The sequence below is a fragment of the Nipponia nippon genome, unplaced genomic scaffold, assembly GCF_047370975.1.
Source record: "Nipponia nippon isolate SJK-2023a ecotype South Korea unplaced genomic scaffold, ASM4737097v1 scaffold_25, whole genome shotgun sequence".
Lineage (NCBI taxonomy): Eukaryota > Metazoa > Chordata > Aves > Pelecaniformes > Threskiornithidae > Nipponia > Nipponia nippon.
This window is the reverse complement of record NW_028262342.1, coordinates 910,186-923,083: the sequence shown is the minus strand read 5'-3', so window position 1 is coordinate 923,083 and position 12,898 is coordinate 910,186. Positions and strand designations below refer to the sequence as shown.

General features: G+C 50.6%; 1 protein-coding gene across 6 annotated transcripts in view; it reads left to right on the top strand.

Moving 5' to 3' along the window:
- Nucleotides 1-12,898, top strand: part of PPP1R12B (protein phosphatase 1 regulatory subunit 12B) — a 130,143-nt gene that overhangs the window by 104,571 nt on the left and 12,674 nt on the right. For all 6 annotated transcript variants that reach the window (XM_087762107.1, XM_087762106.1, XM_087762108.1 and 3 more), the window contains 5 exons: nucleotides 8,026-8,042; nucleotides 8,519-8,666; nucleotides 9,775-9,879; nucleotides 10,130-10,183; nucleotides 12,529-12,579. In XM_087762107.1, the coding sequence (XP_087618233.1) occupies nucleotides 8,026-8,042; nucleotides 8,519-8,666; nucleotides 9,775-9,879; nucleotides 10,130-10,183; nucleotides 12,529-12,579 (375 nt within the window). The remainder of the gene's footprint in view (nucleotides 1-8,025; nucleotides 8,043-8,518; nucleotides 8,667-9,774; nucleotides 9,880-10,129; nucleotides 10,184-12,528; nucleotides 12,580-12,898) is intronic.

Sequence of the window (12,898 nt, the reverse complement as noted above, 5' to 3'; positions counted from 1 at the left end):
AGGGGAAGGCTGTGGATGTTGACTACTTGGACTTTAGTAAGGCCTTTGACACTGTCTCCCACAGCATTCTCCTGGAGAAGCTGGCTGCTCACGGCTTGGATAAGTGCACTCTGCACTGGGTTAAAACCTGGCTGGACGGCCGAGCCCAGAGAGTGGTGGTGAATGGAGTCAAATCCAGTCGGCAGCCAGTCACCAGTGGTGCTCCCCAGGGCTCAGTGCTGGGGCCGGTCCTGTTCAATATCTTTATGGATGATCTGGAGGGGATCGAGGGCACCCTCAGTCAGTTTGCAGCCGACGCCAAGTTGGGTGGGAGCGTTGATCTGCTGGGGGGCAGGGAGGCTCTGCAGAGGGCCCTGGCCAGGCTGGGGCGATGGGCCCAGGCCACTGGGTGAGGGGCAGCAAGGCTCAGGGCCGGGTCCTGCACTGGGGGCACAGCAACCCCAGGCACCGCTGCAGGCGTGGGGAGGAGCGGCTGGGAGCTGCCCAGCAGGAAAGGACCTGGGGGTGCTGGTCGACAGCCGCTGAACATGAGCCAGCAGTGTGCTTGGGTGGCCAAGGGGGCCAATGGCATCCTGGCTAGTATCAGGAATGGTGTGGCCAGCAGGACCAGGGCAGGGATTGCCCCCCTGTGCTGGGCACTGGTGAGGCCGCCCCTCGAATGCTGTGCTCAGCGCTGGGCCCCTCACCCCCCGAAGGCCATGGAGGGGCTGGAGCGTGGCCAGAGCAGGGCAGCGAGGCTGGGGCAGGGGCTGGAGCCCAAGGCTGGGGAGGAGCGGCTGGGGGAGCTGGGGGGGCTCAGCCTGGAGAAGAGGAGGCTGAGGGGAGCCCTCATCGCTCTCTGCAGCTGCCTGAAAGGAGGCTGGAGCCGGGGGGGTCGGTCTCTTCTCCCCAGGAACAAGCGATGGGACGAGAGGGAACGGCCTCAAGCTGCGCCAGGGCAGGTTTGGGTTGGGTATTAGGGAAAACTTCTTCCCCCAAAGGGCTGTCGGGCCCTGGCCCAGGCTGCCCAGGGCAGGGGCTGAGTCCCCACCCCTGGGGGGATTTAAAAGCCGGGGAGATGTGGTGCTTGGGGACATGGTTTAGTGGTGGCCTTGGCAGTGCTGGGTTAACGGTTGGACTCGATGATCTTAAGGGTCTTTTCCAACCTTAACGATTCTATGATTCTATGGCATTGCCTGCAGACCTATGGCATTCTCATATTGAATAAATTTAGGAGCAGATATCTTCTCTTCTTGTGTCGCTTGGCTGTGTGGCTTTTATTTCCTCATGTCTGGAGAGTTTTGTCTAAGATCATGTTGCTTTGCAAAATTAAATTTTTCACCAATAAAATTTGATCCCTTATAAAAGGAGGAAAAAAAATAAGAGCAACAAACTCGGCTTTCTGAATTGTGGCCTTTACTAAATTAAAATACGATCCAGCTTGACGTTGTACATGGCGAGTTTTATCCCCAAGAGCCAGCGGTAATAAACTGCAGCTGCTGCAAAGCCAACGGGCCGCGAGAGGCACGGGGAATTGAGGCACAGGCTGGCAGTCGCACAGACCAGCGTACGACTGCAGAACGTTCGGATGTGTTTGGGGTGGCAGGAGATGCGGTCACCAGTCCATTACCGCCGTACGTATTTGTTTCTGATTAAAGCCGTGCTAGCCGTACTGAAAATGATGTGATCTGTTGCAGCCAGCTGCCAAAGCCACTATTCCATCTTGGAGAACCTTTTAATATTATGCTTCAGTAACAGCAGTTTTTATTAAGCAAAGTTTATTGATTTATAGTTTGTGAAAACATATTTTGCATCAGGCTTTTGGGAGTTGGAGGTTATATGGAGGTGGTTTGGCTACGCTGGATTATTAATCATATCAATGGGATTTTGTAATCCTTGCATTTGCACAAAACACTTGAGTTGGAAGGCAGCACTGTTCATCGCGCCAGCTGTAGCTAGCGGGACGCTGTAGCAGACCACAGCTCTCGGGTCAGCAGAGCAGCTTTCCGAGGGAGGCAATGACCTCGAAAAACTCTATCAAAAGCAGAGTTCAACCAGACCGTCTAATTATTCTGCACCTGCTGGAAAACCAACGTGACCCCAACCATACCTGACGTGAAAGACAAGCATGGCTGGAGGGGAATGCCGATCGGAGCTGGACCCGCTGGGGCCAGGGTGTGCCAGGCAGCCTTCCTCATCGCTTTTCCTCCTTCCTCATCGCTTTTCCTCCTCCCAGCTCGGCTCTTGCTGTGCGGGTCTCGGGAAGACTTCTGCCCGCAGCAACACGACACACCGGGGAGGTTGTCCTCTTCACAGCCGCCCTGCGTCAGCGCAGCCAGGAGTGGAAACCTAGGGAGGTGTAGGAGCAGCGGAGCTGCGTAACTGCAGGAACGTGGTGGCTTTTGCATATCAGAGGGAAAGAACTGGCCCCAAAAGCAGCTGGCTTTATTTTACGTTTAATTTCTAAAACAAACAGGAGTCACCAGGAGGATATTTGTCAACACGAGAATAAAATTCGAGAGGTTCCTAAAACTTCCCCTCTTGATTAAGAAAAGGGAGGACAGCGGGGCCGGAGCTGTGCTCCAGGATCTTGTTAAATGGTGGTTATTTAATCGTAAGCGTTGATCGGGATCTCTGAGACAAAACACACCAAAATAAATTCCTTGAGAACTATCTTAAAATAGTGCACATTTTCCTGAAGTTGGAGATAAAGAAGCATAGAATGTTCCCAAAGCATCTATTTTTTTCTTCTTTTTTTATTTTGAAACAATGTAAATAGACTTTTTCTGCCTTTGCTGGGTCAGATCCCAGCCGCAGAAGAACGCAATTGGAAGCAATTAGGCCAATTTCTGACTTGGCAAGAGCAGTGGCCGATCCCCCTTTTGGCACTGCATTTCTGGTCTGCGTTTTATCTAAACCTTCCGCAAGGAATTTGGTTTTAATTATACTTTACTGAACTCCTAACAGCTATAAAAGTTTCTGAGTTTTAAGGGAAGGCTCCTGCCCTCCATAGTCCAAGCACATTTCTAAAATGAAAACCGTATGACATTCCTGATGCCGTGCAGCATCCCGGCGGTCCGGGCGAGTGAAGCCGCGGCCAGTGCCTAACTGAGCCTTTTCCTTGGGATTGACCGCCATCAGCACAGCGGGAACCGGGGGGCTCAGAAGAAAGCAGCGTGCCCGGGGAGGATCAGTCCAGTACGATGCTCCTTGCGCTTTTGCTCAGGTCCCATCTCAGACGTCCTGTGTTTTGCCAGCCCACCTGGGTTGAATCGTCTCTGACCCTGTCCGGGAGGGCTGGCAAAACGCGCCGGACCCCTTTGCTGCCCTCCACCACCCCCAGCGCTGCCTGAATGCGCTGCCCACCGTGAGACGGACGGGAGGGAAGACGATGTGCTCTCTCAGGTGAGAGGTCCAAGAGCTGAGGATTACCAAAAAGTCACAAGCACGCCTGCAAGCGCTCTGGGCTTTTAAGTTTTCCTTTAAAAGTCATCCCCTGGGGTGTCTCGGTGCTCTGTAGCAGGAGTGCCGGGGTCCGGGGTCAGCGCTGGCTGCCGTGCTGGTTTCTGAATCAGGACAGCCGCCTCCAGTGCCTCGCTTTTCCCTGGGGTTCTCCTCCCCCCGCCCCAAACCCCGCAGCGACGTGACCCTGTTTAGATTGCAGGAAGGATAATTTCACAACCCGGTGCTTCCCTGGCTGTTAATGTTTCTAGTCAAACTTTGGATCGCAAGGGAAATGAAGGAGTCTGGGCAAAACTGACAGTGCTGTTCCAAATTTGCCAGGGGAAGAAAAAAAAACCCAATGCATACGTGGAGTTGATAGACCAGTTTCTCAGCATCTGCTTTTTAACCTTAACAAATTGCATGGTATTCAGTCAAGAAAAAATCCAGAAGGGAAAGCCCTTTCTTGCACCAGCTTAGTCAATAAGTGCACGTTTGGTGCCTCGGCTCTTGTCTCCCTCTGGTTATCCCCAGCTTCTCTTTCCAGAAAGGAAGGCAGGAGAGTTTTGTCCTTCACCTTCTGACTCTGACCTCGGAGTTTCCAGCTCTGGGACGGCATCTCCGAGCAGATACAACCTTCTTCACTACTTATGTGCACAGTCCAATGAGCCAGCTAATGCTGCAGAAGTTTAAATGAATATTTAAAAAACATTTAAAAGAAGGGGCGGTGAGCGGAGGAGAGGCGGTTGCTGAGCTGCGGTGCAGGTGCAGCTGGAAGCTCGTGGCAAGGGTTTCCAAGGGGGCTATGGCCAAAAGCAGGGCAGAACCGAGCCGGAAAGGTGCGATTTTCTACTGCAAATATGTGTCCAATGTGATGTCCCAGTGGCCTCTGAAAACGTTTGTCTGTCTTTGAGCAAATAGCAGGGATGTCTCAGTTAAGCGCCCGGTCCAGTGTTTGCACGTAGGGCACACGCTTCCCCTCTCAGACGCCCCGGCACGGCACGGCCGCCTCCCAGGAGCGTGAGGTGTTAGTCGTCGTTCTGTTTAACTTGGGCATCAGAGCCTCTCTTTGGGCTAAGAACTGCTGCTTTCGGTGTCACCTCTTTTAGCTGGAGCCTTTTTTTGAAGGTGCAAAGTGGAACTTTTTTTTTTCAGGATTTTTTTCCCCATTATTTAAAAAAACCAAACACCTGAATAAGCTGCTCCAGCGAACGCTGGGCTTTGTGAAAAATGCAGGAAAATATTGAGCCAGAAAGTGATTTAAAACAAAATAAATAAATCTCCCCTCCTTCTCTGAAGGTAGCAGCAAGTAGAAGACTGATCCGCTGATGAAAACCGTTCTGCAGCTTTCATGATGGCAGGGTCACTTCCAACAGCCGCTGTAACATCTCGCTCCAGCTCTGCTTTCCAGACCTCAGCCTTTATCCAGTTCCTCTCAAACTTAACCATCTTTGTCTCAGAAATAACCACTTTTAACTGAAACAACACTGAGAGAGGCACCCGAAAATTGAAGGGTGAGGGCAAGACGCCGGCTCTCCCAACGGCTGCGAACGCAGAGATTTCCTGTAGCTCCGTGCTGTTTCTGCAAGATGCTGGAGTCATTTTGTGGTGCAGGGATGTGCTTTAAATGAGCCCAAAGGGAGACAAAGTCGCAGGAGGAGAAATCACTGAGCACTAAGAAATATCCAGGTTTGGGCTGGAGAAATGGGGGAGCTGCCGCGTGCTGGGGGTGGCAGCGGGTCGCTGCCGCATTGCTCTGCTCTGGTGCTGGCAGCAGCGGCGGGAGGGATGCTCGCGGGTCCTCCCGGCTCATCGAGCATCTCTATCCCTCTTCAGAGACACAGAGGCAATCGCAGCCTGAAACAATTCATCTCAGTATCCATCACAGGAAGGTTTTAAATACAATAAACTTGTTTTTTTTCCCCCCTTTACCATTTCCAGCAGCTATGTTTAAAGCAATTCCTTTCTTATCCCACCCTTCCTTCGCAGAAGCACACCCCTGGTCTCTCTGCCTGTGGAAATTATTGGTTTCTTTGGATGAGAAAAAAGACAAAAATGGTTTTTCCCTCCTGCTGCAAGCGCGCAGGCTGGCTTGGGGACCTGCTCAGGCTTCATTGCTTGGTTCCACGTTGCCTTGCCCAGCCACGTGTGGGCCCTCTCAGCGCTGTTCAAATACATTAGCAGGTGCGTTTGTGGAGATAAATGCAAGCTTGATATTCAGTGGATTACTCCCCTAGCCGTTTGTCATCATAAGAGAAGTCGTCACTAAAGGGGATTAGCATAAAGTGCACAAAAACTTTCACCGAGAAGCTTGTTAATCGCTCCCTAATTCCCCTCTCCTGCTCAGTAGGGGAGGTTGGGTCGCTGGGCCCAAATTAAAAGGGAGCGGTCAGGCAGCTGAGGCTTTTAAGAGGCAAATGTCGGAAGCTCGGCTAACAGAAGACCATGGAGACATCAGCCAACGTGTTTGTGGCTGAAAACGGGAAATCTTTCTAATGATTTAGAAAGATCGCCAGAGGCCAGCTGTACGGAAACTGCTTCCCAACTTACTGGCTTTGAGCTCCCTACGGAGAGCGGCCCAAGCCACGGCCGTTTGGACAAGCAGGCAGACGTCCCTGTGACAACGGCAGGCAGCTGCCAGGCGCTTGGCCCCATGAGAAGCTTCCCAGGCAGCATCCAACATCACTCGTGGAAGCGCAGCGGGGCTTTGCTACGGTGGAAAGCCGGCTGCTGTCTCCCTTGGGTGGTTTCTCACCTGTATGATGCAAAGAAAGCTTTTGGTGCATGGAGAGGGGGTTAGAGAAAATAAAATAATACAGGGCTGGACCCGCTGCCGTGGCTCAGGACCCATGCCAGCACCAGGACGGGCTCCTGGAGCTTTGGTGACCGTCTCTACAGCATGGGGCTGGCACCCAGAGCTGCCCCGGGAGCCCGGCCGAGGGTGGCCCTGCGGGCACAGCTCTAGGGAGAACGTGCTAATGAATAGCAGGGCTTGCTCGTCCTTTTGGGCTTCGCATTTAGCAGCTTTGGCTGAATGTGTTGTCCATCCGCAAGGCTTCAAACGTGCCGGGGTTCTTCAGTTTGTCTGTTGTTCGCTGATCAAATCGCTGCGTCTCCCGTCGCAGGGCTGTGTTGCAGAGCGAGCAGGGATTGCGGATGCCTTGGGGAGGCTTCTGTCTTGGATCAGGATTCAAGATGAGGGTTACGTTAGCGCAGGCTGAATTAAAAACTTAATAACTAGTTATACGTAATACGTAGCCGGGTCCCTGCATCCTGGCGAGCAGAGGGCAGGTTGCAGGCAGGCTGGGCACAGCCCGTGCTGCTCGGGGGCTTGCTCTTGTGGTCCTCTGGCTTTGAGCGGAGAGGTTGCAGGGTTGCTTGTCTACCTCCTCCCTGTAATGGGGCGAGTTAATTCAGCTGCCCGTGGTGTGTGCGCTCCCAGATACCGGCCCAGTAATCCGAGGCATCGTCTAGGTGCCAGGCAGGAGCAGGAGGTCTGAAGTCTTCAAACACCGGGGTGCCAGACAGGCAGCAAATCTGCCACCCAGCAAGGCGTTTGGCACTAGATTTAGTGGTGTGGCTAGGCAGTGCAGCCTCTAACACAAGCATGTCTGGGCACTAAAAGCCTGACCCCTCATCTTCTCTGTAACGTCGTTCTTGTGTTGACTCTTGCACTTATTGAAAAGCATCTAGGGAAATAACTGGTAGCGCCTGCGGGTGGTTTGTGCTCACTCAGAGAAATGACGCTGCTAATCAAGCTAGCAGGGGAATATTGGGCTCCATTTCCAGTTCAAGGGACTGAAAAAGAGTTTGGCGGCACCTTGAGTTTGAGTAACTCTCTGCCAGACCCAGAGAAACCTCGCGGAGACGGAGGCGGCAGGTCAGCACGGCGTGTCCTGCAGCACACCTATGCCGTTCCCATTTGCTTTCTGCAATCGCGGGCTGCAGCAAAGGCAGCGCTGAGGACGGCACAGGGGTGATGTGCTTGTTGTTGGGGAAAGAAGAACCTAAGACACGCTTCAACCGACGTGTCCACCCTTTTGGGTGGTGTAAGGCTCCTCTCCCTTCCTTGTGCCGCTTCTGCTGTGTGTCATCTTGCCACGGTGAAGCTTTTCTTCATGGGGGAGGTACTTGCCCATGGACAAAAAGTACCATTTGTGGTTCCTGGAGTCCAATACAAATACGCAGCGAGTATGCCTATCATGGTCCATTTATCCCTCTCACCCCCGTCATGCATAGGACAGTGATCAAAGTCAGGAAGAATAACTTGATTTAAAAAGGGAAACAATAGATTAGTTTTGGTTCAAAGGAATGGATTTCAGTCCTGGAAACTAGGATTTGAAGAGCAAGGTTCAGTGGTTTTTAGGTTAGCAAAAGAAATGAAATCTGAAATGCTTCAGAGAAGCTGAAGCAGTTGAAAAGATTCAGGCAGGGATCAGTGGTTCCCAGTCCGGGCATGGGAAGCAGTGCTGTTGAGCTGGTCGTGAGCTACGTGCTGGTATCAGGGTGGGAAATTGCTGCTGCGTGGTAGCTCTGCATTTCTTGAATTGAACTTTTAATTCTCCTCATTATTAATTCTCTTTGTCTTTTTTTTTTCCCCTCCAGCATGAAAGACTTTCCAGGTAAGAATTTTATTTTTTGGCGTTTTTTCTTTTTAATATTTATGGACAGCATGCTTTTGTATGGCTTTGGGGATTCCCTGTGCTTCAAATCAACAGCATAAGCTGAAGCTGGTACTGGCCATTTGGTTCTTACCTTAGCTCAACCGTTGGGCCAGTTTGCTTTCATCCTTTGCTCCCCAAATTATTTAACAGCTACGCTGCAGAGAGAAAACCCTCTGTGCCCTGTTAGAAATGGAGCCCATTTCCACCATCAAGGTGAGAGGTCCGTGGGAAATTACTGCCCATTTGGGGTTTGGGCTGATACCCACGGGATTTTTTCCAGTTTTTGGAAGGGTGGTGGCTGCCCGCCTGCGGCAGCGGTGCCCTGCTGCGGGGTGGCGGGTGCTCATGGGCCGTCCCAGCGCCCATGCTCAGCTGACGCTGGCTGTCCCAAAGCAGCAGCAGCTCCACGGTGCTAGATCTTCATCGCGTTGTAGGTTGGAAGCAGCTACGAACCCTACCGCCAGTGACTCCTCCTACAGCGATCGTGCCTCCAGCCGCTCCAGTGCCTACACCCGGAGGGAGAACCGGTTAGCCGCCCTCAGCAGCAGAGCAGAAGAGGAGAGCAACAGGGACTATAAAAAAGTAGGATTTTTTAAACGTATTATTGTCACTGCATGCACCTTAGAAGCTGCCTGTTGCTGCAGAAACCTGTGCTGAGAGTCTTTGGAAAGAAAGAGAAAAAGTTGATTTTCGTTTTCTCTGTTTCCATTGCTTTTGGAAGTCACACCAGCCTTTTTCAAATGCATCAGCCCTTCAGAGGGTCGAAAAAGGACAAGGGGTGAAAGGACACTGTGCAAAGTCAGCTCTCTGGGGGAGGGGGATTGAGGAGTCCGGCTGGAGAAATGCTGGGAGGGATTTGAAAGGAGCAAGGAAAGACAGCGTTGAGCATGCCAGCATGGCTCGAGCACGCGTATCCCCACACAATTACTCCTGCCGCTATAACATTCCAGAATTATTTTTTCTATAACCTCTGAAACTTTCAACGTAATCCTTGAAAGGCAGTAATACAGCCTGCCGTGCCCGTCTACCAGCAATGCAAAGACCATATGAAAAGTAAACAGATTAAGATGACCTTAATTCTGAAATGACTGCAATGCTGAAAAGCCTTGCATGGTAAGCAGCACCCCAGCACCCCACTCTTCTTCATGAACATGTCTGGCCAGAAGAGGCGGGCAGTATGCCCGGTTTGTCCTCGTAGAGGGATGGAAATTCTGCTTGTTTGAAGGAGGCGAAGGGAAAACATCCATTTTGGAGTGGCCTAAAATTGTCCTCCTTTCTCCTCCTCTTCAGACTAAAAGCACACAAAAGCAACTAGGATGTGTTGTGTTGGGGAGCACAGCAGAACTGTACGTTCAGATAACATCCAGCCTACACAACTTAGTACTTTATTATGCGTGGCGGTTTATCTAAACTAAAAACATCCCTTTTCTTTGCCTCTTGGCTGTGTTTAAACACCCTACAACATTAAACAGCTGTTTTCTTATTTCATATGCATTATGAAAACACAAGGAAAGCATCCAAACTAGGCCTGTGTGCCCTGCTTGTAATATCCTGACGCGGGGGAGCGACGCAGACCCCGCAGCTGCCCCTGCTCGGTGCTGAGGACACGCGGCTGCTCGGAGCAGCGCGGCAGAACTGGGTCTGCCGGAGAGCAGCCTGGTTAATTGAAATCTTCTGTTTCCTATTTCAGTTATATGAAACCGCCCTGTCTGAAAATCAAAAGCTGAAGTCAAAACTGCAAGAAGCCCAGCTTGAGTTGGCTGACATCAAATCAAAGTTGGAAAAAGCAACCCAGGTAAGGCAAAAACCGGCTCCTAGACCGGCCCGTGAGACGCCAGTGCATGTTCCAGCATGGGAAAGGATTTAGCTCTTGGGAAGGAAGGGGCTACAGAGGAGACTGTTATTTTTCGCAGAAATAAGTGTGAGTGATTCTGTAAAGACTGCTTATTCTCCGGGAAAGTGCATCTGTAGGCTATCTAGGCCTTTGTGTAGCATCCTGTGAATGCCCCTCAGTTTTAATAGCTTTCTATTTTTAATTTACATAGCAGAAACAGGAGAAAACTTCTGACCGGTCCAGCATGCTGGAGATGGAGAAAAGGGTATGTGTCTGCTTTCTTCTGAGTCGGAATCTTTGCCTCATGTTGCTCTGCAGGGCATAGTAATTTCTTGAAGGAAAGTGTTAATTAAAAGATAAGTTATATTTTTGCCTTGTGGAGCAGTGCACAGTGATAATTGTGTTCTGACCTTTTCGGTGTCTGAGACTTTCCTGCTCTCTTTGCAAATCAGCTTAGTTCTGATTTCTTTCTTTTCTTAATAGGAAGCTGCAGACCAACAAATTGTATTGTATCGTGCTAAGAGACTGTTGGGCCATTATGCTTTAAAATATTCTTGATCCTTATAAATAAAGACTGTTTTGGGGTGGAGGGGGAACAAAGCAAGACACTAGCTGGGTGTCTGTCTTATGATTAAGCTGGCAACCTGAATGTTTGAATGCTCCTTCCTCTTAATTGAGCAGTCAGATTCATTGCAGTAAGCTAAGCCAAATGCGCAGTGTCTGGCTAAATCTCTGCCTTAAGCGACCATGGCTTCGCTCAGGTTGGAAGGGACCCGAGGAGATCTGTAGTGCATCCCAGCAGAGCCAACCAGGTTAGTCAGGGCTTTGTCCCATCATTTCCCGAAGACCTGAATGTTGTTTCCACAGCTGCAGCCCCTTCTTCCAGTTCTTAACTATCCTTATAGTGATTTTCGGGTTTTTTCCCCTTGTATCTAATCAGAACCTCCCCTGCTTCAGCTGATGGCCATCAGTGGTTAATTAAAGCTGGAGCCTGGCTCCAGTTTCTCAGTAACGTCCAGTCACATGTTGGAGGGTCGCCTGAAGTGGAGTTTCCTCCTGAAGTGTTTCATCTCCTGAATTTTTAGGAGCTTCGCTGGATGGTCGAACCCTGTGTTTAAATTCAATTTCTACCATGAAAGGCCTTAATTATTTATGTGTAAACATTTCCCAGGATTTGCCAGATATAACCCAGAGGAGGGGACGTTCAGGATCCCCGCTTTGGACAGAGCTAGGCAGAGCACATCAGCCTGCGGTAGGAGGGTGTGATACCTACCGGCGCAGGTGCCAGGCTTTGACTGCTGAAGTTACCAAGGTTGCTGAAGCTGAGCTGATGCTCGGGCCGTGGCACTGCCGCGTAAGCTCAGCCGAGCATCTCTGCACCAGCCTGAACCCCCAGACTGAGGTTCTCAAAGCATTGATCTGCGTGGGCCTGATGGCGTGCTTAGAGCAGGCTGAGCGGGGGTATCAAACACGCAGCCATCACTGTCATCTGAAGATAGCTGCTGGGGGAAGTCGTGACATGGGTGGAGCTTTTTTTTTGGAAAAAAAAAGAGCGTGGTGGTCAGAGCACTTGCCCTGAGCGGACGTCCCCAGCCGGAGGGAGCTCACACCACGCGTCCCATCTCCCACCCGTGCGATGCTTCCAAGCTGGGGCAATGTCCTGCATCGCTTTTGTTGAATTAGGATCACGCCAGCCACAAATACAGGTTTCTGAGAGTTGGAGAGAAAAAACGTGCCCGACCGTTCTCAGTGAAGATGTCATTAACTGCTTCCAGGATGGCTTATGCATTTTGCACTGACGAATCCCTGGATGAAGTGTGCTGTGGACAATAAGTGACCCAGAACCCATCACCCACGGCCACACTCAAAAGCTGTGTTTCCCTCACTCTCCTGGCCTCATGTTTCTTTGCAGAGGGCAAACAAGTGGGGCAGAGAGTGTAAAGCCTGTTCTGACCCACATTTGCCATTTCCCCTGCTCGGTGCCCTTTCCTCGGGCGGTTTGAGCCCCCTCACGTTGAAGAAGTCATTGATGGGGTCCGGGTCTCTCCCTCTAGGCAAGGGCTCTAGCTGTCCACTGAGGCCACACCAGTACTCACATGGCAAAGCCTACCTGTGTAATTGGCGGTTTCCAAAATATGCTGAAAGCAGTCAGCTTCACAGCTTTGAAGCCCTAAATTAATCTGGGAGAAGCAGGATTTCCAGGCGCCTTTCCCTGTTTGCTGTTTCTTATTTGACGGCCTCGGTGAGTTTTCTCATTGCCTCCTTTAGTGGGTGCAGTTAAATCCATGGCTTCGCCTGCAGAGCTCAAAATCCCATTATATCAGAAAGTCCTGAAAACTGGGATCACTGGGGGGATAGTTTCACTGAAGGGCTGTAAAGAGAGCTCAGGATCAAGACATCTGCCGAAACGGGTCCAGCGCCTATTGCCTGCTGGTTTACCAGCTGCCTGTCCCATCTGATCAGCTCCTGGTTGTAACCTGTGTGTTCCTTTGAGATGCTTTCCAGTGAACGCTCCTACAGAAATACAAGACTTATTTTTCTTTAAAAGAAAATGTGCTGTTTTTCTTTTAAATCCTTGTGACCATCTTTGTTATGAATCCTTGTAAACAGGAGAAGCGAGCCCTGGAGCGGAAACTCTCTGAAATGGAAGAGGAGATGAAGGTAGGAAATAATCTATTCGCTCTGCCTATTCCATTTTTTATGCTTTGTGTTAATATCTTTTGGGATTGTAACCCAGGAGTAGGATATTAAAGGTGTACGTGGGAAGGGACTCGTGTTACCTCTGAGCGTGTTCCTTTATGCAGTCAGAACTTACTTTAATGGCCACGTTCTCCAAACATGAAATACTAATAAAACTGTCCTATTATCATTCATCTGATTGCACCATATGTTTAATTTGTTGTGCTGTTTGATCTGAGAACTGTGAAAGCTGTTCTCCTTTAATGCTTTCCAAAACTAACCTTTTGTGGCATCGATGAGT